This window comes from Podarcis pityusensis (genome assembly GCF_964106645.2).
Source record: "Podarcis pityusensis genome assembly, chromosome: 4".
Taxonomy (NCBI): domain Eukaryota; kingdom Metazoa; phylum Chordata; class Lepidosauria; order Squamata; family Lacertidae; genus Podarcis; species Podarcis pityusensis.
This window is the reverse complement of record NC_138027.1, coordinates 99,242,260-99,267,869: the sequence shown is the minus strand read 5'-3', so window position 1 is coordinate 99,267,869 and position 25,610 is coordinate 99,242,260. Positions and strand designations below refer to the sequence as shown.

At 41.5% G+C, this 25,610-nt stretch overlaps 1 protein-coding gene across 6 annotated transcripts in view; it reads left to right on the top strand.

Annotated features, from left to right (window-relative positions):
* The window catches only part of LOC308475852 (uncharacterized protein), a 190,017-nt gene that overhangs the window by 9,060 nt on the left and 155,347 nt on the right, over window positions 1–25,610 (top strand). For 2 of the 6 annotated variants that reach the window (XM_081003323.1, XM_081003324.1), the window contains exons 1-2: window positions 11,014–11,154; window positions 11,283–11,398. The exons of the other annotated variants lie outside the window; for them this stretch is intronic. In XM_081003323.1, the coding sequence (XP_080859449.1) occupies window positions 11,149–11,154; window positions 11,283–11,398 (122 nt within the window). In that variant the 5' untranslated portion in view covers window positions 11,014–11,148. Of the gene's footprint in view, window positions 1–11,013; window positions 11,155–11,282; window positions 11,399–25,610 lie in introns of those variants that run through there. 6 annotated transcript variants of the gene reach the window in all.

The following is a 25,610-nucleotide window of genomic DNA, read 5'->3' as shown; positions in this document are numbered from 1 at the left end:
TGATGCCATGCAAATTTGCCCTACTGGGCCAAGAACACAAATTTAATGAAATGCAAACTGCAACAGACAGACTAAGTTTGAGTGACAATAATGTGATCAAAAGACAAGCAGGTACAGAACAGCAAACTCTGCTTTTGAGTACTTATTTTTCTCTTCTTTTCTTGTTGTTCTGGATGGTTACTTTCAAGTCCCTTAATTGTGTTATATGTATCTGTTTCTGACAGAGTCTAACCAGCTAATTATCCAAACAACCTCAGGTTTCTTTGTTTGCTAATTGAGTCAATCACTTGAAATCCTTGGTATAAGATTGTTGCAAAGAAACAAAGGGGTATAGGATGTTTGTGCATGACATATTCAAAGAAAATCCCCATTCTTTTGGAGTTTGGCCTAATATTCCACAGCTACTTGAAATCTAATTAATCATTCTGATTTTTGTAGAGGAGTCCATTGTTCCAGGTTGTTTTGAAAGTTAATTGAGAAAGGATCTGAAGCTTCTATGATATGTTTGTGTTTTTAATTAATTTATTTTAAAAAACAACAGCATAGGACTTTGTCTCACTTTTCTGCATTTGTACTTTATACATTTCACCCTTCTGGAAAAGCAAAAGCAAAAAAGCCCCAAATGACAACATGAATGATAAGCATCAAACATTCTGCCAGCTCTTGATTTGGGGAGGCTTTTTAATGCAGGAATATTTCATAGTGCAAAGCGCAGCTCACCAAACTCTCAAATGCATGATTGGGGTAAGCAGATTTCTGACAACCATCTGCTTTGCCATTACTACTTCCTCCTAATCAGACCAGTGCAAATTAAAATACTGAGGTAAACAGAAGAGTTAAGAAGCTCATTGTGGAGCTGTTAAGTATGGAGTAATGTTTTCTATGATACTTTGGTGGTAGTTCAGAGAATTGTAGCTGAGTTAGTTCCAAAGAATGACTGGTGCGGAAAGGTGCTTAACTTATTTTATATTTTTCTGTTACCACTGGGGCTATTGTTATCTGCTGATATTGCAGGTGGTGTTATAAGAAGGTGCGATTGCTGGAAAAGTGTTGCATATACAGTGGTACCTCGCAAGACGAATGCCTCGCAAGACGAAAGAGTTTTTTGTTTTTTGAGTTGCTTCGCAAGACGAATTTCCCTATGGGCTTGCTTCGCAAGACGAAAACGTCTTGCAAGTTTGTTTCCTTTTGGATTTTCAATGCATTCCTATGGGAAACCGTGCTTCGCAAGACGAAAAAACTCGCAGAACGAATTAATTTCGTCTTGCGAGGCACCACTGTATCTTAGTATAAATAACTAATATATAACTGCAGTATGCAATCAAAGTGTACATCCTTATATCCAGGTTTAGTCTTAAACCAACCATGGATATTACTGCATCAGTGAAGCAAGAGAGAAATCACTCACTACAGATTTACTGTTGACATTTTCTGAACCATGCTTAAGATGCTAGACTAGAGTGACTGCATGCTAACTATGGTCTGCTTAAGTGGGGATATTGAACAGTGTCTGCAAACCCGGTTAGAGTCAACTGTGGTTTGCATCAGCGTAGATGTAATGCTGAACCATGGCTAACAAAGTCAATGGCAGTTTTTATTCTAGAATAGGGAGGAGGGAATGAGCAAAGTCCTTGGTCCTGACCTTTTTACCATAGCTAAAAGTACCACTCCCCTCAAAGTTTATGCTTGTGCAAGTTACAACAATTATACTGATTTGATTTTATTTAAGTAATATTTATTAAGATTTAAAAGGTTACAAAAAAAAAAAGCATACTAAGCAAAAACAGAACATCACATCACAATAAAGAAAAAAAAAAGAAAAAAGAAAAAATACAATGAATCTTCCCATAACTTATCTTTCATTTGCTTGTTTCCTTGACCTCCTCACACCTCCCTTTTTTGTATTCTAGTTCAATTAGCTATTTCAGCAAGTCCTTTCCATCTCTTCCAGTTTTTGTCCTCTATTTTATCTTAATATAATGTTACTTTACTTTCCCTCCTTTCACCATTTAACAATCTGTTTTTTTCCCCTTCTTAATCCTTTACGGTATCTCTGCTAAAACCACATTACTTCATTCCAACATCCTTCTAACATTCCTTAATTTTACAATGTTTCTGTAAGTAAACTTTAAATTTCTTCCAATCTTCTTCCACCAACTCTTCTCCCTGGTCTCGGATTCTGCCAGTCATTTCCGCCAGTTCCATGTAGTCCATCACCTTCATCTGCCATTCTTCCCGGGTGGGTAGATCTTGTGTTTAACAATTATACTGATTTTAAATCAGGTTTGGCCATTTGCTTACTTTCTTTAGTTTTGGGTTTTTAAACAGATGTGTGCCATGAAGGCATTTAGCAAGTGGAGCTCTTCCCCATAATTTCATCACCATACCTGAAGCAGCTTCACTTGCAAGAAAAAATGTCTGCAATCCTAGTTTAAAAACTAGTTGAAGTCTATAGCCCCAATTTTAAATTCCCAATTTACAGTTACCAAATCTCATTTTATTTTATCGTTTCCTTTGTTATATATGTGATACTACAACAATTTATTCAGCTGAGGGTTTTTTTTGGGGGGGGGGGTTTAGATAATTGATCAATTTTAAACTTAGTACAAAAACCCGAACATTTTGTCTTGAGTTGAGATTCCTGCATTGCAGTCGCTAGGCTAGATGACGCTCTGGGTCCCTTCCAACTCTACAATTCTGTGATTCTATCATTCTGTGCTACTGAGGAGATCCACATATTGGCCTAGTTCAGACATAGCGCTCTGCCATGGTTTAGTCACTAAACTTTAGTGTTAGCAAAATGAGGTGTGGCGAATGTTGGATTCCACTGTATGTCTGAATCAAGCCATTATTTGCAGAAGCTAACCTTAAGGGTGTTTTCAATAGAAGAAAGATAAAGCTTGCCTGTTTCATCAGTTAATGTTGGAGTATGTTGCTCAAATTTAGAGAATTACATGGGCTTTGACAGTGCTGCTTAGTTTATTCATTTACGCTGAGTATTTCCATCTGACATCATTTGTCCATCAGTCTGCACAGCTTAGTTACACACAGTTGCCATCCCAGAATGAGCGCAAGGGTCTCTTACCTGGGTTGCTCCTCATGCTGCTAGTTTTGTGCTCTAGCCCCAGATTCATTGTGCATGATGCTGCCAACTCAGATATGCCCTCCTTATTATTAAAGGAAGACCCTCATTTTGTAACATTCTGCGCATCTTTGGACTAACCGGCCAGAAGCAGCATGCAAAAGAGATGAACTGTCAAAGCAAACGAGCTCTTAAATGAATGGATATAGTTTTTATGAACCTGTGTCAATGAATAAAAACACAGCACAAGAGAGAGACAAAAAAATTATTTTTTAGGCAGTATCAGCAGAATGGCCTAAAAGGAGTGGGTTGTTTTTGTTTTTCCCCCCATTTCATCAAAGTTTTTAATGCCATGTCAGCAAATGTTGAGTCTTACAGAAGTTATGCCAAAAACTGCTACAGCATGAAAAATTAATGGGCTGTTTGTAAAACTGGCCAGTAAAGTGAGAGGGGAAAAACTCTTACCATATGCCAATGGAGATAGTACACAGGTTACTCCCTGTGGCGTTGTAGCATACCAATTCGGATGATCCGCAGTGGATTTGAAAGTAAATGGAAAAGCATTTCCAGTCCATAATTAACTGAAGTCAAATGACCATAAGTGCTGATTTGCACAAGTTCAAAATATATTTTTTTAATGTTGGTTATTACAGCCTCGAAAAGTAGGTATGGTTGCTACCTCCTGAGAAACCCTAATGCCTCCTCCAAGACTCATGTAGCAAACTCATGCAGGAAGCAAGAGTAGCTAAATATGCATATTTTCAAATCTTCCTATGACATGCTGTGCATCATGCTGTTATATACTGCAAGTTAGCAAGAAGACTTATCACACCGGTGGATGGGTGGAGGGGGGAAGAAAATTAAACCGTGGCACTTCTAGAAGCTAAGGAAAAAGAATTTTAATAATCAATATGCATACATTTTGTGTGTAAAGAAATGGCTTCAGGACACCTCTCTAACAATTTAGAATGCTGAATTCTCTTTCCACAAGTGCTCACCTAACTGTGTCTTGTGGCCATCAGGAGAAGACTTGAAATGTGGCCTGTGGCTATCAGAACCAAGATATTGACCATTGCAGCTCTTACAGTGGTACCTTAGGTTACATACGCTTCAGGTTACATACGCTTCAGGTTACAGACTCTGCTAACCCAGAAATAGTGTTTCAGGTTAAGAACTTTGCTTCAGGATGAGAACAGAAATTGTGCTCCGGCGGCGTGGCGGTAGCAGGAGGCCCCATTAGCTAACGTGGTGCTTCAGGTTAAGAAAAGTTTCAGGTTAAGTACGGACCTCCGGAACGAATTAAGTACTTAACCTGAGGTACCACTGTACTTTGTTTATTTCCTGCAAAGGGAGCTCTATGAAGATAACTGGGGATTCAAGTTTTAAGAAGGCAGAGTTACGGATACTCCCTTACAGGAACGTTTTTATTAGTTGTTCTGATATAACCACAGAAGATGCTTTCATTAGCATTGGCCGGGTTCTTTCTTTCCTTGCTGTTTAAGCTGTTATTTTTGATCAAATGTTTATCCTTAACTGGATTGTAAGCTTTCATCAGTGCAAGTTTTAACCTGGAAAGCAGGTTGGTTTCAAAGGTAGGAAATAGAGCCGTGTACAATTGACCTTTTGTAATTTTTTTGCTCTATTTTGCAATGAGAGAAGCAAGCTAGGGGAATTTCCCTGAAATTCTGCAGAAGTTTCTTAGGAGTGGGACTTACCATTAGTAGTGCCAATAGTACAGCTTCTGTCATTTTCCTTAAGGGGTGTGGTGTTGTTGCTGCTGCTGCAAGTGGAAACAGGAGAAGCTATGTTGGTTGTGTGGTTACCATTTGCTGTGCAATTTTATGTACAAAAAGATGGCTGCCCTCTACTGATAGTCTTCTTTGTATTCTTAGGAGCCCATTGTGGGTAACCAGTGTTAGAAACTGAGATCGGAAAGCGACTTCCGGTCGGCGCCATCGGCTAGTGGCGGATCTCCCTCCGAGCTCCGGAGGAGGTCTGCTTCACGAGTTCGGGTCCTGCCGCTACGGCGAAGCGGGGACCCTTTAAAATTACAGGTGCGGAAGCCTGTAAGCAAGGAGACTCGGTGGGCACCATTGCGCCCCCTGGAATCGAGAGGGAGCCTTTTTAAAGGCTCCGGAACGGCAGCGGGGGTAAAGCGCGGTGCTGAGAGTCGTCACCCAGCCCGTGAAGCGAAGCCGCGTCGCCATGGTCGGAGAGCGCCGATTCCTTCCTGAATCTGGATTACAAATTTAAAGCCCGTGAGTAGGATTTACAAATCGATTGGGATTTTACAAATATTTTAAGAGAATTCGGCTGAAAACGGGAAAGGTATAAATTAAGGAAGTCTGCCTTTCCCGGACTGCATGAAACTTAAAGCAAAGGAAGATAAAGCCGCAACCTGAGAAAAATCTGAGAAACGTAAGTTGAACTAAGTAACCTTGACGTTGGGACTAAATCCCCCCGTGCAGGCAGGGGCAGGGGGAGGAAGAAAAGTGAATTTTGGATAACCTGCATGGAAATGTTAAAGGGAAACGTCTGTCTACTGTCTTGACTCCTTGGAACGGACTGCCTAAACAAGGCACCTATTGAGAACTGTCATCTAGAACTGTCATATTTAAGACTTCAAAAATACTTTGTTACTTTGTTACTGGACTGCTCTGTTTTGGAGATTTAACTGCTATATTGAAGCTCAGAAAAGATACTTGAGATTGTTGTTATAGACTTTATTGGATACTTTCAAAGAGATACTTTGTTTTTGGACTGCTCCCTCTAGGGGGTTGCAGGGAAACAGTTGCAAAGTGTGCCACAGAAACCAAGCTAGTGGAATTTTCCATCTTAAAATTCCTAGACGAGGGAACGACCTTGGTTGATATGAGTGGCCCAGCAGAGGAGATAATAACAAGAGCCAAGAGTAAAACTGCACAAAAGAAAAGAGGTTCACTCTCAAGTATTCCGCCAGCAGGAACGGCTGCAGCTGGGCAGTCGAAAACAACAGTTATGACTTCTGACCCCGTGACACAAGCATTACTCAAGATTAATGAATCTTTGGAAGTGTTGCAGAAACAGGGGGCAGACAATAGTAAACAGCTGGCAGACCTTGCAGCAAAACTTGATTTAAATACCAAAAGTATAACATCTAATACAGAAAGTATAAATAAATTGGTACAAGAAAATACTACAATTCGAAAGATTGCTGAAGAAGCTAAAGAAATTGCAGAAACTACACAGGCAAAATTGGCACCAGTCTGTAAAAAAGTAGATGAACATGAGTTGGCTTTGTCCATGCTTGAATTGCAGAGAAAAGAAAGAAATTTGAGACTGAGATTGGTACCCGAAAACGAAAAAGATAATTTGGAGGATTTTTTGACAAAAGAGTTTTTGGAATTTTGGCAATTGAGCCCGGAGAAGGAAGAATTTAAGATAGTTACTGCTTTCAGACTGGGCAGAAAACAAAATAGAAAGAAACCAAGGGATTGCTTGATAATATTAAGATCAAAGGAAGAAAGAGACAAAATTTTAAGTCTACATTTTCAAAGAACTCTTGAGATTGAAGACAATTTTGTGGAAATTTTCAAGGATCTTCCTAAACATATCTTGGAGGTGAGAGCCCACTATAAGGATTTGGTCTACCTGCTGAAAAAGAACAGAATACTCTTCAGGTGGGAATTCCCACAAGGCCTATCGTTCAACTACAAAGGAAAGAAAGTTAAAATAAGAACTGTTCAAGATAAAGAGCAATTTTTAGAAGTGAATGAAGAGGACCTGGTGAAGGAGGTGGTGGCAGAGGAACCAACCCCAGAAGTAAAGGGGGTTACGGACATCTTAAATTTAACATTTGGACTTAAATCACCGACTGAGGACGAACAACTGCTTGGAGCAGTTGGAGGGGCAACCAAATAACAACAAGATGGCTCTGCAATTTCTGAGTTGGAATTGTAATGGTCTAAATCTTCCCAGAAAAAGACGAGCTGTTTTTCATATTTTGAAAAAAGAACAATTGGACTTGATTTGTTTACAAGAAACCCATGTGACCAGGGTCCACAGGAAATTACTTATCAACAAAAGATTAGGACAGGAATTCATATCATCGGACAAAGTTAAGAAAAGAGGAGTGGTAATATATGCAAAGGAAAAATTAGCCCCAAAATTGATGTTTAAAGATGAACAAGGAAGATTTTTGGCTATTGAAATACAAGCTCAAGGAGAAAAATTCTTGATATTAGGGATTTATGCACCAAATGAAGGGAAGTCAGAATTCTTCAAGAAATTGCATGAAATCTTGTTGGACTATTTAGATTACAATTTAATCATAATGTTTGGATTAGATATAAAGACTTGTTGGAAAACAAAACCCCAAGGTGGCTGTCGCCAATGGAAGCTAAAGGGTTGAAAAAACTTAATATGGAATCGAAATGGCCAAAATATGGGGAAATTCTAGAGCAAGAGGGAGATAAGGTAAAACTACAGAGCTATGAAAAATTGAAGCCTAAAGTTCGAGATTGGCTCCATTATTATCAAATAATGGAGGTTTTTAAACAAGACAGAAAAATTGGCTTCCAGGTGGAAAGATCCAAATTAGAAACGGAATTGTTAGAACCCAATACTAAAACTTTGTCAAGAATGTATAACTTGTTGCTGAAGTGGAATACACAGGACGAGACGGTTAAGTCAGCTATGATTAAATGGGCACAGGATTTCGGTTATAACATTATGTTTGCTGACTGGGAAAAGTTATGGACCACCGGTATAAAGTTTACGGCATGTAATGCCCTAAGAGAAAATATTATGAAAATGATTTACAGGTGGTACATGACACCAGTCAAGCTTGCAAAAATTTATCATTTGCCCGATAATAAATGCTGGAAATGTAAAGAAACTGAAGGTACATTCTTTCATCTTTGGTGGACTTGCCCAAGGATTAAAGATTTCTGGGAGATGATTTATAATGAATTGAAAAAGGTATTTAAGTATACCTTTCTTAAGAAACCAGAGGCTTTTCTCCTGGGCATGGTTGGCCAATTGGTGTTAAAGAAGGACAGAACTTTTTTTATGTACGCCACAACAGCAGCAAGAGTCCTTATAGCAAAGTATTGGAAGACACAAGAACTACCCACACTGGAAGAATGGCAGACGAAGGTGATTGACTACATGGGACTAGCTGAGATGACCGGCAGAATCCGAGATCAAGGAAAAGAGACAGTGGAGGAAGATTGGAAGAAATTCAAAGTTTATCTTAAGAACTATTATAAAGTAAATGAATGCTAAAACGCCAAGGTTAGGAAATTATGAGGTTACTGCTGTATTGACTTGGTAATGACAAGAGGGTTTAAAGGTCAATTAATTAAAATTTGAAGAGAGGATTTGCTGGAAGAAATTTGAAAACAGGGATGCAGAAAGGGAGGGTATGGGGAAGTCGGAGAGAACAGGGTTATGAAAAGAAGGATTTGAAATTTTACATGTTTATGTGTTTGTTTGTTATTGTATTGTGTTTTGTATGTGTTAATTAAGTGTTAAAAAATCAATAAAAATATTAAAAAAAAAAAAGAAACTGAGATCTGAAAGCTAGGAGCTAAATGGCACCTTAAACCAAGGGAACGTCCAGGTGCACTTTTTTAATAACAAGAATACAAAGCTGAAAAGGAATGAACTGCAGCTTAAATCTTATGTTCATTTTCCACACGGTCTAGTCCCCCCCCCCAATAGTTTTAAGAGGGTCTCTTATCCAGTCTTCAGAGAGTAACTGAAAGAGGGGAGACAGAAAAAGGTCCCCTTTTCCTTCCACTCTGCAAAATGTGCCTAGAACAATGAGCGTTTTGAACGCTGGTGGTAACCCAGTGAGAAAGTTCTGGTGCCTTGGCTTTATGTGATGCACAGGTTAAATCAGGGGTAGGCAACCTTTTTTAGCCGTGGACTGGTCCACCGTCCCTCAGACCATGTGATGGGCCGGACTATATTTTTTTTGGGGGGGGGGGATGAATGAATTTCTGTGCCCCACAAATAACCCAGAGATGCATGTTAAATAAAAGGACACCTTCTACTCATGTAGAAACACGCTGATTTCCGGACCATCTGCAGGCCAGATTTAGAATGTGATTGGGCCGCATCCGGCAGCCGGGCCTTAGGTTGCCTACCCCTGGGTTAAATTAATAACGCAGAGTCTTCTTCAGCAAAAGAAGAAAAGCTTTACCGAGTTAAAATAAATTTGTTTGCAAATAACAGCATAGTGATCAGAAGATTACACTAGCTTCAGAGCATACAGTTACTGAGTCCCACAGCCTCCACTGAGCACAAGCTCCACCACACACACACTCTCACTGAGTCTTCCTGCAAGCAGATACTGTACAATACTTATACAGAGAATGCATCATCCTCAAGATGAGTCACAGTGATTCAGCATGCTAAATGATTCTTCAGCTTTTCAGCATTTGCGTGTCGAGGTCCCCAGGTCCACCCCAATAACTCACACATCACACAGAAGTTTTTGTTTAAGATTTTTGGCATAATTTTGGCCACAACTTTATTAAAATACAAATTTGTGAGTGGTTGCGTAGGCATTGGTTGCGACTATCTGCCCCCACCATGGGGGACAGACTGACATTCCGCGTAATGCGAAAGTCAGAATGGGGGAATACATTTGGGGGTTACGCGGAGCAGGGAACCTGCCCTCACCCCAAATGCAACCAGGAGCTCATTGCTATGGCCCGAGCCCCCTTGACAGAGTGGACAAGCAATAGTTAGCCCCCAATTCCTTTAACGGAATCCCTTGCAGCAGCAGCATTAGAGGGGCAGGCACAGCCAATCCATGCCCCTCAACCAACCAAACCATAAACCAATGCCTAACCACAACCTTACAAGTTGTGACGATTTGCTACGCAGTAAGCAAAAACCAAATGGTCCCAGCCAATCAGCCAGATGGACAAAATTCCTACCAGGCCCCCGCTCCAAAGCAGACGACCCCATGACAGGCATAGCAAGGTCAAAGCGAACAACCCTATTCTAGGGAGGGAGGGACGGGCAATCCGATGCACGGGCGAAAAGAGGAAGCCCTAGCCTCGTGCAAGGAGTTTTACTATTTCTGGCTGTCAATCAATAAATGGCAACATTAACTTCTTCCCAACAACAAGGGACGCCCCAATCACATCAGTGGCCAACGATCAATTAGCCCGCCCCCCAACTTTGGAGTGTCCTGGTGGCCCCCACTGCAACAAGTGCTCTCCATGAAGGAGAACACGCTTTCACAACATTTCTAGACTCCTTTGCTGCTTCCCTTACAGCTTCTGCTCTCTCTCTCTTTTTTTTTAAAAGGTATTTATTTCAAATTTAAGATTACAAAAAAGAAAAAGAAAAACCATACAACATACAAAGAAAACTTTAACCATAACAGAATGTAGAATGGACAAATAAAAAAGGACAATAAAGTAGAATATAAAAAAAAAACTTAACAAAAAAATATAAAAATACATTAAGTTAAAATAAGACAAAAAACAGATTAAACCTTTACTTAACCTTTTTCCCTTTACTTATTTCCATGACCTCCTCTCACCTCCCAATTTTGTATTCTAGTTCCAATCGTATTTCCAGCAAATCCTTCTAACCTTCTTTTCATTTACGTATTTTAAAATTAAAATAATGTAATTAAACCTCCTCTATTTCATCAATTTCCACACATTTTGACTTAGTCCATTATATCATGTCTGCCAAAACGACCTAATATTCTTTTTCCAACCTCTTTCTAACATTCTTTTATATTGCAGTATTTTTGAAGATATATTTTGAATTTTTTCCAGTCTTCTTCCATCGACCCTTCTCCCTGATCTCGAATTCTGCCAGTCATCTCAGCCAGTTCCATGTAGTCCATCACTTTCATCTGCCATTCCAGCTTCTGCTCTCAAGTACCTTTGGCACATGACATTATGATCTGGGACCCAGGTAGACATTGGGGCCCAGGAAGTATGTCAGAGCCCACAGCACCCACAAACCTAGCCTTTTATCCTCCATCTCTTTTCTTGTTTTTCATTTAAGAGCTTGCACTGCCAGCTTGCTAATTAAACCTTGAATAGAACCAGATGCAGGTGTGTTAGTCGGGAAATGTTTATATATTTGTTTTACACATTTAGTGTAATGCTCGTTAGATCCCACAGCCTCCCTGCACCCCCCACCTGTGAGATGAATATGCATTTTTTGACTTTTTGATGACAAGTTGGGCCTCTCCTACCAGCTCCACATAGCAGAAGCGCAACTGGCCTTCACAACTTCAGAGTTGTGCATTCTCCTGATGCGGACAAGTCTTCATGAAGCAGATAGCGGAAAAGCAAGGTTTGGCACGAGGCGGAAGAATCGCGAATTTATACTTTTACCTGTTGCCGTAGTAATTTAGGAGCAGGCTGTTCTGACCAATTAAATTAGTTTTAGGGGCCCCCAAGCTGCCCAAACATTCAGTTATCCAATCCCTATTGCTGAAAGGGAGCATTCACGAGCTAATCATAAAGAGGATGTTACAAAGGTGCCTTGCATTTTGTATTTGGGGTCTTGGATTTGGAAAATTCCTCTGGATCATCCATTCTTACTGCAATCTGCAATAAATCTGAACTCTTTCCACAACGCCGCTGACTTTATTTGGCTAAAGGGGACTGGCATGTTTCCAGACTCCCATAATAATAATAATAATAATAATAATAATAATAATAATTTATTTATACCCTGGCCATCCGGTTGAGTTTCCCCAGCCACTCTGGGCGGCTCCCAATTGAGTGTTAAAAACGATACAGCATTAAATATTAAAAACTTCCCTAAAAAGGGCTGCCTTCAGATCAGTGGCGTAGCGTGGGTTGTCAGCACCCGGGGCAAGGCAAGTAATTTGCGCCCCCTAACCCGTGGATTTGCTCCCCCTAACCCGTGGATTTGCGCCCCCTAACCCTAACCCCCAGAAGTTGTGCCCGGTGCAGCCGGCCCCCCCTGCACCCCCCACGCTACGCCACTGCTTCAGATGTCTTTTTAAAATAGGATAGCTGCTTATTTCCTTGGCATCTGGTGGGAGGGCGTTCCACAGGGCGGGCGCCACTACCGAGAAGGCCCTCTGCGTGGTTCCCTGTAACTTGGCTTCTCGTAGTGAGGGAACCGCCAGAAGGCCCTTGGCCCTGGACCTCAGTGCCCGGGTAGAACGATGGGGGTGGAGACGCTCCTTCAGGTATACTGGGCTGAGGCTGTTTAGGGCTTTAAAGGTCAGCACCAACACTTTGAACTGTGCTCAGAAACATACTGGGAGCCAATGCAGATCTTTCAGGACCCGTGTTATGTGGTCCTGGCAGCCACTCCCAGTCACCAGTCTAGCTGCCGCATTCTGGATTAATTGCAGTTCCCGGGTCACCTTCAATGGTAGCCCCACATAGAGCGCATTGCAGTAGTCCAAGCTGGAGATAACCAGAGCATGTACCACTCTGGCGAGACAGTCTGCGGGCAGGTAGGGTCTTAGCCTGCGTATCAAATGGAGCTGGTAGACAGCTGCCCTGGATACAGCATTGACCTGTGCCTCCATGGACAGCTGTGAGTCCAAAATGACTCCCAGGCTGCACACCTGGACCTTCAGGGGCACAGTTGCCACATTCAGGACCAGGGAGTCCCCCACACCCACCCACACCCTGTCCCCCAAGAACAGTACTTCTGTCTTGTCAGGATTCAACCTCATCCATCCTCCAACCGCCTCCAGGCTCTCACACAGGACCTTCACCGCCTTCACTTTGTAGGGTAACCGTTGGGCGAGAGGGGCGGAGCGGGAAAATCCTTGGTGCCGATTGGTACATTCCTGAGGGGGGTCTGAGGAGGGGCTTGGTCCCTATTTAAGGGATGAGCTGACTTCCCTCCAGCCACACCAGGGGGCTCAGCCCTATATCTCAGGTAGAGAAGGAACTTCAGGAATGGCTGTATTTTTCTCGCTTTTCTCCCCTGCAATAACAAAACATTTCTGCTTCTGATCTTAATCTTGTTTAGCCTTCTCCATCCCCATGTGCGCACTATTTTCAGGAAAGGCAGGCTTAGTTCCTTTGGGAAGGGGCAATTAAGAAAAGGGCAGGAATGTGTACCGGGATTCATTGCTTGGATGCTTGTTTATTGCCCGGAGCACCAAATTCGGCTGTTAAATTTTGCCTGCCTGGGTGATTATACCAGGTGGCACTTACTTGCATTGGCCTTATGATGCCATGGCGGGGCTTATTCACCCACACCATGGGGTTCGTGTGACTAGGAACTGAGGGCAAACTTGGCTGTATGGCCATCATTTTTGAAGAATTTCCATGGCATCTCTTCCTGGAGAACCAAACTTTTGTTGGAAGCAGAGCCACAGACATGTTCCAAGGCCGTTGGGTCATATGGCTTTGGCATCATATTTGAGGACAGTTGGTGCATGCAATTTGGTTCAATCAGAGGACATGAGAGTGCAACTCAGCAATTCTTTGGATGTGCAATGCAGAAAGAGCTCCCTGGTTTTCCTTTTAAATTTTGAAACGAGATTGTCTTGTGTATTATGCTCTGTGGTTTGTAAAATAAATGGCATTTGTAAAAAAACAGAACTCTTCTTAGGCTTGATAGGATGCAGCCATATGTCTCGTTTGCCTGGGGAATTTTCTCCTTGAGATTCCCCCTCCCCCCTTTAATTTGGTAGGAAGCAGAACATCATAAAGAAGAAATATAAACATGCTGTAATTAAGACATGTGAAACATCCTTGGCTACTTAGCAGTCTACATTCTCATGGCACTCTTAATCTGACTAACTCACAACTGGTATTAAGCAAAATCACAGCAGATTCCACTCAGTGTTTTTTTCCCTCTGAATTCTTTGCAGGAAGCAATAGTGGTAGAGGAGATTTAAAAGTTGGCTCTGCACCTCAGTTTCTCTGATTCCCCCCTGCTCCGGCCGCCATTCTGGTTAGATTTATCTCCACTGCTCCAAAAAGGAGGATCCTTCTAAACTTTTAGCTAAGGTGATTGTTGCTGCTACTAGCCACCAGCTGCTTCTTGATCAGTCTTAGGGTCGTGGTTATATTTCGCCTAAAGATTTCAGGCTATTTTGGAGTCCCTGGTTCAGGGGAAATATGCCCATTTTGAGGAATGCAAAAATAGGATTGATCAGAGTAGCAGAATTTCATGGAGCCGGCACATGGCCCAAGCATGGAGAGGTGGAAAAAGGCTTTATTTGGCCTTTGGAGATCCAGATGCTCCTAGCTGAGGCTGCAACTCCATCATCATGAGGGAAGATATAGAAGTAAATTGAAGATCATTCTGGGTAATATTTTTTCACCTATAGTTCAGATCTTGTGAGAGTTGCTGGAGCCAATAAAAAAAAAAAGCAGCATTAAAGCAGAACAGGCAACATTCTGAATAGTTAGCTGCTGCCCCTAGCACTCTTTATGTGTCTGTCTGTGTGGTTAAAATAGGACATATAGTTTGACAAACTTAGGGATTATGTGACATGTTTCCTCAAAAAATAAGTCAAGTATTATTTGTGTGTGGGCAGGAAAGAAGGACAGTTGCTGGGAAGGGCAAAACACCATAGTAATCTCAGAACCTGGTCCCAGGGACTGCAGGAGCAGGGGCTGCTGGTAGGATTTATAGGCCCAAAATATATGTACATAAATATAATGACTACTTCACAAGTACTCTAGAGAACTTTCTGTAAATTTTCCTTCTGAATTTTTTTTGTTACTGCATTTTCAAAATTACATATACATATGTATAAATCTTCTTCCACTCCCTGTTAATTATGTATACTATATTCTTACTTACATACATTGAATTTTCCCATTCAAAGTACAATGACAGTCACCAAAGAACATTTCCCACCATAAATTTCTTTTTCTCCAAGTTGACTTCCCCACCTCCTTACGGCTTCTTCATACTCCCTTTTCTCCAAACTGTGATCCCATATCGCGTCCTACACGCAAGTAGGAATCCGGCAGAGACACATGCCCAACTGGCATGTTTTCTCCCTCTTGGTCGGTCAGAGCTTCAAAAGCTTTCTCCAGCCCGAACATCACAGCGACTGATACCAAGAGGCATCAGCACACTTCAGGATTCTGCAGAGTGTTGGCAGTTCACGTGACAGACTCAGTATCGCAGCATTTCGCTAAACTATTTACACATAAATACACTCAGAGCATTCTGACTTAGCTCCTTCCCCTTTCTCATCAGACAGCAAAGAGAAAGAAACAAAGGACAATAGTCCTACATCACGGAAACACAGTAATAAAAACATCCTGTCTCTATCACTTCCCATTATGTGGAATGAAAACATACACTGTCATGTGATAAAAACAATCCCATAACTGCAAGCACGGGGCAAGAATCCTAACATCCACCACATATGGAATAGGGTTCTCTCCCCTTGGTTGAATCTCCAACATGTGTTTGTATTTATCTTATAATTTTTACTAGGTGTCACATACCACCTATAAACCATTTTCAAGCCATTTTCCTTTAATGAATAGTATGCTGTGAATTGTAAATCTTTTTTCCATAATCTTTCCCAGTCTTCCATTTGAATAAGGTGTCACCCTTCCTTCTGAAATGTTTTAGAAAAGATGATGAGCTACTTCCACTTGTTGTATTAAATGATGGACTGTGGCAGAAATGCAAGGCGATTTAAGCAGTGTAGCACTTCTCCAAAACTGCAAACATTCTGTTATGGGGAAAGAATGGTTGAGCCTCGTAGATATTCTCCTTTCAAATGTGAATTTGAAAGAAAACAAATTCTTCGGGGAGAGAATTCAATATTGTTCAATGGAATAGGACAGATAATTGAAGCTTCAAATCAAATATCTCTTTATAAAACAAAGGATTGCATCTAATAGTTGTGCAAGTGGAAGGAAACTCAACCAACTCCTCTGGAGACCACCATACTGCCCAAAAAACACTTTCCATGGGGTTAATGGGTCCCCTGACTCACTTCTGTGTTGTATGGTGCTGCAGTGGGATCAGAGCCGACCTATCCATGAGGTGAGGTGAAACAGCCACCTTGAGTGACGGAAGACCCCAAGGCAGTGCCCCTGTGGGTACCCCACAACCCTCCACTCCCCACAGAGAAGCGCTGCTGGCACTGGTGCCAGTTTCTGATGAGATCCCACCCAAATTGTGCAGGGTCTCACTGAAATCTCACAAGATCTCATGAAGTATGCAAGATTTTGGTGAGACCTCACCAGAACTGTTTGTTGCTTTGCACTGCCGCCACACAACCTAGTTAAGGGATGCTTTGATGTGGGTCGCACAGCAGAACTTGCTGTTTCCTCTCAAGCAGTGAAATGGGACACGCCACCCCTGAGTGTGATTGTCCAAAACTAGGAAGAGCAATCTTATGCTATAATAGTAATATAATAATAATAATAATTTATTTTTATTCTTTTAATTTTCAAAGATCTTTATTGAAACTTAACATATATACATAATAACCAAACTTCCCAATGATTCCCTCACATAAAATATAATATCTAAATTACAACAGCTGCAAATTTATACACTTAATTATAAAACCCACCACCCACCCTCTACTTCCCTCCATAGCAATTTGACTTTATATTTCTTTCTACCTTTTTCCTGTTTCATTCTATAATAAATTATTTTTGTTAAATTCTGATTTTTCCTTCTTTCATTACTGGTTTTGTTATTGCTTACATTTTTTATTCTAAGCCTATTAACATGTCATTTTTAGAACAATATTTTGACATATAATCTTCGAAATACTTTCACTCCATTCTTAACTTTTGATTTGATTGATATCTTATATATAATAATAATTTATTATTTCTACCCCACCCATCTGGCTGGGTTTCTCTAGCCACTCTGGGCGGCTTCCAACAAAAGATTAAAAATACATCAAAACAGCAGTCATTTAAAATTTCCCTAAACAGGGCTGCCTTCAGATGTCTTCTAAATGTCATATACAGTCATACCTCATGTTACGGACGCTTCAGGTTACGTGTTTTCGGGTTGCGGACCGTGGGAAACCCGGAAGTACTGGAACGGGTTACTTCCTGGTTTCACCGCTCATGCATGCGCAGAAGTGCCAAATCGTGCAGACGTGGCACTTCAGGATGCAAACGCTGTGGGTTGTGGACATGCCTCCATTACGGATTACGTCCGCAACCCAAGGTTCCACTGTAATTGTTTATCTACTTGACATCTGAAGGGAGGGTGTTCCACAGGGCAGGCGCCACTACTGAGACGGCCCTCTGCCTGGTTCCCTGTAACCTCGCTTCTCACAGTGAGGGAACCGCCAGAAGACCCTTGGAGCTGGACCTCAGTGTCCGGGCTGAACGATGAGGGTGGAGATGCTCCTTCAGGTATACTGGGCCAAGGCCGTTTAGGGCTTTAAAGGTCAGCACCAACACTTTGAATTGTGCTCGGAAACGTACTGGTAATGCTAGCAGAATTTCCATTTGTACAAGAACCCTCCACCTCTCTTTCTCAGTTCAGCAGTTCCCACTGCTCCAGATGGCCCCCTAAAAATGAAAAGACTGGTTGTGGACCTGCCTTATGCTCATGCTACCATTGGATCTAATGTCTGAAGCTCCACTGGTCCATCAGGATTTTTTAAAAAAATCAAAATATCCTTGGAATAATGCCTTTATTAGGACCAACCCGAAAATGACAAAAGAATTAGCAATCTTTGTAGGACTTTTCTTCAGACATTAAGCAATGAGTGTGTGTGTGTTTGTGTGTGTGTGTGTGTGTGTGTGAAAGAGAGAATATGTCACACCCTCATTCTTTTAACAATGTCATCTCTATACCAAATCAAAAGCAATTTGTGCACCCTTACATTTACATCCAGAAATAATTCAAAAACAATAGCCGCTTTAAGTGTGACTAATGAAAAAAAGCCATGATAAAATAAGTGATTCTCTGACTGACTTAACCCAGTCATAGTTGAAGTGCAAATCACATATGAGCACTGAATTGTTCAGAGGTGGAATGCCTTCAGACATCAGATGCTGGGACAAAGATCAGGGAGAGTTCATTGCCACCTCTGGGAAAAGAAGGCTGGACTAGATGAAACATTTGTTTAATCCATCAGGGCTCCCGTGTTCTTAGGCTGGCGTGCATCCAGAATATGGATTCCTTAACATCACATCATAACCTCTGAAAGTAGGCCGAGAAATAGTATGATGAAATGAAGAACAGTTTTGCTGGGTATTCAGCACTGACCATATTCCCACTATGGCACCTCTTGACATTCTTCAGAACAGCAAGACCATGAATTGTTGATTTCAGGTCAGAAATAGTTGGGATTTCCCACAGCTCTCTTTTTTTGCATTTCAGCTATAAACAATATAGATATTGATGCTAATTTATTCCTTTGATCTTCAGAACAATACTTTGTAGACTACCCCCGGAGGGAAATTGGTCATATATGCAAATTCCCCGAAGAATTGTTATTCATTTGCTTTGCATTCTTTTACTTGCTAATTAGCTAACATCTTTGTCCTATAACATAGTTTTGATCTATATTTGACATTACAGATGTATGATATTTGGATTTTAATTAAACAATGCCATTTATATTGTCTCTCAAACTATCTTCCAACAGAAACAATGAATCTTGGACATTGTCATACCATCTATCATCTATCTATCCATCCATCCACCCACATACGCCTTTTTTGCCATCCTTGGAATGAAACATCATCTTATAAGTTACGTCCAGCAACTTATGTGAATTTGCTAAATAAGGCTTGAACAACTTGTGAGCCATGCTAAATTTTGGCCATCTGACCATTTATCGTTTCCTGCCAAGTTCTTAATACCAACCACCACAATACACACACATTGTTCTTGCAGTTCTAGAAAGGCAGTCAAAATGTTAAGGTTTATCAGTTCTAACCCTGATTACCACACTCTAATAATCCTAAGAAGGGCATTTGGAAAGGCTCTGCTGTGTTTACTTTTTGGTGTTAGCTTTTATGTTGTACACATCTCTCCTATTTCTTTGTTGAAACTTGTTTTTGGTTGTTGTTTTTTAAATAAAAAGACAACAACCCCACAGTGTTCCTTCATCTCTCCTTACTCAATCTTTTACTGTTGTTTAAAATTGCCATTTTCCTCTCATTCTCTCCCCACCGCTGCTTTACTCAAACTTCTGCCATTTTTTGGAACAGCCACGTGAGGCAGTTAAAGGATGCGAAGTCGATTTGAGTGAGACCTTGGATGACATTGTTTGGAATAAAAATTGGTACATTAAGCTGCTTTTCTCTGTATTGGTCAATATATGAGATAATTCCACTGAAATCATCCATACATGGTACTATACAGTGGTACCTCTGGTTAAGAACTTAATTCGTTCTGGAGGTCCGTTCTTAACCTGAGGTACCACTTTAGCTGACGGGGCCTCCCGCTGCCCCCACACAATTTCTGTTCTCATCCTGAAGCAAAGTTCTTAACCCGAGGTATTACTTCCAGGTTAGCGGAGTCTGTAACCTGAAGTGTCTGTAACCTGAAGCGTCTGTAACCCGAGGTACCACTGTACACTGGTGTGAATAGCATATGTTCATAATACCATTAATCAGACTTGTTGGAGAATATGTGATGCTGTTGACACATATTACCCACATGAGGTGGGTTTCCCCCCATGTGGCTACCAGTACTTTCTGAGCACAAAATCTTAAGGAAATTGGAATCATTATTGGCTGTTCAGCAGTCCTAGACACCAAATTGTTTCTTCTTTTTTGTAGCACGGCCCTCCTCTGTCAAAATACTATTTCTGTGTGTGTGTCTTCTGTTGTTTCCTGGAACTTCTGTATGCATCTTTTAAGAATGCAAGTAAAGAAAAGATTAGTAAAATGTATATTTGTTCCTAGATCAGTCTATACCAAAGTTTTATCTCCATGGAATTGCTCTGAATCATGCTTCCTTTCCACACTGACATGTTCAGATCCTCCTTGTAGTTATCTATAGATAATATGTTCAGCATCATGTAAGTCATCATTGGCTACAAGCAGATATTTTGTACTCCTTTCAACAGCAGAGGTGCAAACCTCCTACTAGCCAGCATTTCAAAACACTTTGAATGGTGGTATTGAAGGTATAATCAGTGCAATTCACATTATCTCCAGCCCCTGTATTTTTTTTTTGTCACCTATAATAATACTTCTTCACAAGCGAATTCAAAATATTTGGTTTGATCTTCCCTACCAGCTTGCTAACAGGAACACCATGAAATGTTTTAGAAGCTAAACAAAACCTTCATTCAAAGCTTAGTAAGTTTAATGATCTAGAAACAGGAAAAGCAGAAGCAGTGATGAAGGCAAAGAGAATCGTACAACTCATATCCGTGAGGACAGAATCAAGGCTTTCATTATTATTTTGGTTGGATATACATAATTTGCCTAATTTGGTGTGCTTCTATAGGGTAGGCTTATACATCTGTCTAGTCCTCCTATGTTACTCGGACAGGGTGAGAGGGAGATGTACCATCAGAAAGCTAAGTCCTGGCTTCCTCAGCCTCGGCCCTCCATATGTTTTTGGCCTACAACTCCCATGATCCCTAGCTAGCAGGAACAGTGATCACGGATGATGGGAATTGTAGTCTCAAAACATCTGGAGGTGGAGGTTGAGGAAGCCTGGCTTAGTGTGAAGTGAATGTAATGGGCTGTGTTTGGAAAGTTTGTGAACTTTGCTGTGATGGTTGGCTTGGAAGCTGGACTCCATAAGCTGAGGATCAGGCTGTCCACGTTCTTTTTGACAGACATTGTGATCTTTGAATTTTAGCCTAGCTCAAAGAGAGGACTACTGCAAGAGATGTTGTAGCCTGGATCGGAAGGAGATGCAGGCCTGATCTGGCCAGGGAGCCACTGATTCTCCGTCTGGTTCCCTAGGAAATGAAACATTCAGCTCTGGAAGACAGAGCAAGATCGACCGTCTCAAGCCTTCGTGTTCTGGACAGAGAAGCCTCTGCCCCCTTTGCTGTTCTGCTGGTGACTGTGGCAAAAGGGGGCCAGTCGGGGGAAGCTTTGGAACATGGGAAAAGGTATTGCAGTCCTGAAGCTGGCATGTAACATTATTTCCCTCCAGCTGCTTTTTGAAATATGGCAAACCTTGAATTCACTGCCTTGAATTCTCCCCTTATGGAGTAACTGACACAACTTTGGCTGGATCATGGCTATTCTGCTTCTTTCTGTGACTTGTAAAACCATGTTTCCCATTTCTAAAGGGGACTCCTTGCTTGCTTGCTTTCTGAAAGCTACACAAAGCTGGATCTCTCACCCATTGCTGACAGCTATGATGGCCTCATCCATACTGCTTGGTGAAGATGTACAGTGGTACCTTGGTTCTCAAACGCCTTGGTATTCAAACGCCTTGGTTCCCAAGCGCCAAAAACCTGGAAGTGTGTGTTCCGGTTTTTGAACGTTTTTCAGAAGCTGAACATCCAGTGCAGTTGTCGGCTATTGTTTCCGGGGCACCTGCACCAATCAGAATCAGTGCCTTGGTTTTCAAGCATTTCGGAAGACAAACAGACTTCTGGCATGGATTAAGCTTGCCACGTTGGTTTTTGCTATTTATTTTGCGTTTTTGAGGCTTTTTCGGTTCATTTGTTTTTGTGATTGTGTGGAATCCAGTTCAGCTACTGATAGATTGATTGATTGACTGTGGAAATGGATAAAAGCCCCCCATCCAAACAATGACTATCATCAGTGCAGGTAAGAATTTTTTTAAAAAATTTATCATCTACAATATTTATAGTACAGTACATTGATTATTGCTTTCATTTTATGGATCAATGGTCTTGTTAGATAGTAAAATAGATGTTAAATTGCTGTTTTAGGGGTTGGTTTTAAAAGTCTGGAAGGGATTAATCCGTTTTGCATTACTTTCTATGGGAAAGCAGGCCTTGGTTTTGGAACACTTTGGTTTTAGAACGGACTTCCGGAAAAGGTTAAATTTGAGAACCAAGGTACCACTGTATTTGTTTTAAGGATGTTTATTGTGTCATTGTATCTTTATATCTGTATCATTTTGTATTTTTATTTTGCAAGCTGCTCTGTGATCTTTGGATGGAGGGTGGCATATGAATTTAAATAATACTTACTATTCTTGTTCTCCATTTTATGTTTTTTCTGGTTGTATTAAAATGTTTTTAAATAAAAAAATGTGGTGAGAGATGCTTTAGTTTAGAATAAAAGTCATCACAAAGCACCAGTGTCCTACTGGGAAACTGAGAACACCAATCTGAGTCACAAATTTAATTAATTTATAGTGCCTAAATAGAACATTTGATTTCTTTCCTTTAAAAAGTTAAATCCATTGTGAGATGAAATTGCTGGGTCAACTCCAACATACAGGTGATAGAAAACAAGATATAGTAATTTTCACATTAAATAGTGGTAAGATTAATTCATTGTTAGTAGCACATCTATTAGGCAGAGGACATAAAAGGAGCTAACAAACACTCCAAAGGAAATAGGTTTTCTTCTCTTCTTCACACTCTGCAAGTCTCTGTGGGGAAAGAAGTGTTCATATTTGGTATGAACCGCCCTCCCGTTACATGAGAGAATATCATGAAAAATTGAACTAGCAAAGGAAAGGAATGCAATGAGAAGGAAATAATGGGAAAGAAAACAGGGTCACTGATTATGATTACTATTATAATGTGGGAAATGCGTGGGAAACATTCAAACAGTACCTTAAAAGTTTTAAAAATAAAAAGATGCATTTGTTGCAGGATCAATTCACAGTTAAATTTATTGTTTTTGAGTGAGAAATCTGGGTCAGCAGGTCCCATCTCTTTTCCAAATGAAAGGAAGGGTGTTGTATAAAGCACTGTAACGTAATATATTGTTATAAGATGGATTTTTCTAAAATTAAATTTAAAAAACCTTAATGTATGAGAACAGTTAAGCTTTGTGCAAATTCACTCATGCAAGTGACTCCGTCTCCTCAGGGCCTCTTAAGCATATCTGGCACCATGGTGCAAAGCTCCCTCTGCCCCCCCCCCCCCATTTACCAGAGTTGTTTACCTTTTTTTAGGGAGGACAGCACTGCCATGGTGGGGCTGGAGGAGGCGGGCAGCAGCTGGAGCGTGGTTCCTCTGGCGGGGAAGAGACGGAGGATGGACGCGGCGCCTCCCGGCTCAGCCGGATGCTTTGTGCCGCGGTGGCCAGCAGACGGAGGCTCCGGGCATTGCACTGATTTGACGCAATGTGGCGGAGGCAGGTGAGGGCGGCGAGCTGATACCAGGAGGTGCCTCCGCCTCTTCTCTGGCACCCTCTAGAACTTGGTGCCCTGTGCCACTAGCCTCTATGGGTAAGACGCCCCTGCATCTCCTATAAGTCCCAGTGACTATGGTGAGAGTCAGAGCCCAGAAATATCTGGATGACCAAAATTTCCCTATCCCTTTTCGACAGTCTTTAAGCCTAGCCTTTGTGCACCTACATTATCATTTGGCTAAGCCTCAGCCCTCTTCTTGCGCAGTTTGAGGGTCACACAGAATGCCAGGACACAGCAGCGTAGCGTGGGTTGTCAGCACCCGGGGCAAGGCAAGTAATTTGCGCCCCCTAACCCCTAACCTGCCGCCGCTGCCAGCTTCTTCTTGCTGCTGCCTGGTCTGGTCTGGTGTGGTTCTCTCCCACGCTCAGCGCTGCGCTGGGCGGCCACTGCACTGTCCCTCCCCCAGATAGTCCCTCACTCTCTCTCCGCACCGCACGCCTGGCACCCACCCCCTCCATAGTGGGCGGTGACCCAGCGGCTCGGATCGGATTCGCACAGCCAGCACTGCAGTGAGAGAGAGTGAGTGAGCCAGGTAGGGGCAGAGAGCTGCGAGTGCGAGCGCGCGCCCCCAAATGTTGCGCCCGGCCCCCCTGCACCCCCCACGCTACGCCACTGCCAGGACATTATGAGGGAGAGACTTCTCTTCTCCCCCCCCCCCCTTAGCAAGACAAATCTCTGAAGGCTGTAGGACAATTAATAGGGCCTCACTAACAGATCTTATTGACCAGGCCAATATTAGGTATCTAATATCTCAGGTTGCCTAGCCTAGATGCTTCATTTTGCACAAGTGACAGCTTCTGGATCCAGTAGGACTTCTGTCTTTCTTCTGTGTCCTTCCATGTATGTCACTGTAGAATCACTCACCCCTCCCCAACACCCCACACAAAAAAATGCACTGGGTACTCCTACCATCACCTCTTGCCTGCCACAGAAAGTGTTGGTATATGATTTGGACTATGTCCTGCTATGACATGCTAAGCTATTGAAATGTTCAAAGTTTGAGCACCCACAGTTGAACTTATTTTCAGTGGTGGCTGAAGCTATATGGGAAGTTTCAAAATTCAGGAGACTAGCATGCAGGGGGAATATCCATACACTTGTGAATTGATGGAAATACATTATACAGAGAGGCTGATATTTTTGTAACCTAGATACTTTCTGCAAGGTTCTGTACACTTAAAGATATATGGTTATATACTTCTATATATTCAAGGACTATATTTGGTTTGAGACATATTTTTTATTCTTAATAGGCAATTTTTGCATACTGATTTAGTACGCCTACATATTTTGAAGTCTCTTCTCGAGCTCCTGCAATTTCATATGTGTAAATCAGTATGCAGAAACAACCAATGTTATTCACAGTTCCTTTCCAGGATAATGCAAGTGCCATACTTAGAGTGAACCCAATTACCACTAGTAGTTTATCACAGTTTCCATATGACACACTAGCACCTGGGTACCATTTACTACTGCAGAAGGAGATCTAAAATCAGGCAGTATATTGTGCCACTTCATATAAATGTGTAAAGAAGTGCATCTCAGTGTTTCAAAAGAAAACTGCAATTCAGAGTTTAAACTAACCCATGTCCATGATGCTAAAACACGGCAGACAATGTCCTCAACTGTGACTTGCAGCCTGAGCCTAACCATGTTTGATCAGAATTATGCCTTGTTGATTTAGAGCCTAGTTATATATTCCATTTCTCATGTGGCAAGCAAAAGAGCTCTTCCTGTCTAGTATGGATGGGCAGTACAGTCCATCATCAGTCTGAGATGCTTTCCAATCTGTTCATTCATAATTTTGTTTGGGTTTTTATGGTGCATTTCGCATGTCTGCCACTTAGCATTTTTTCCTCTCGGTAGTTTTTAGGCTAGTTTTACATTATGCTATCATATTCCATTACCATTTATTTCTGAGGGCAGCCTTCATCAAACAGATCCTGTGGTGACGTATTAGAATAAATGTTGCTTTCGTGCTGCTTATATTGGTTTCATGCTTTCTGCTGATTTTATGTGAGAGATAACTAGCAGCTGGGAGGAGTTGCAAAAGGCAGGAAATGCTCGGGAGCATCATTTCCTGCTGAGGACCATGGAAATGACACATAGGGAAAGGAAATAATGTTTCATTGACTAGTAGGGATGCGGACAAATTGGTCAATTTTTCAGTTTCTCATTTTTCCAATGTTACGTTCAGTGTGCTGCACATTTCCACCTCACTTTGCAATAAAAAATATTATCATGAATATTGAGCAGTATCTTAGTGTAAATTTCTCCTAATATT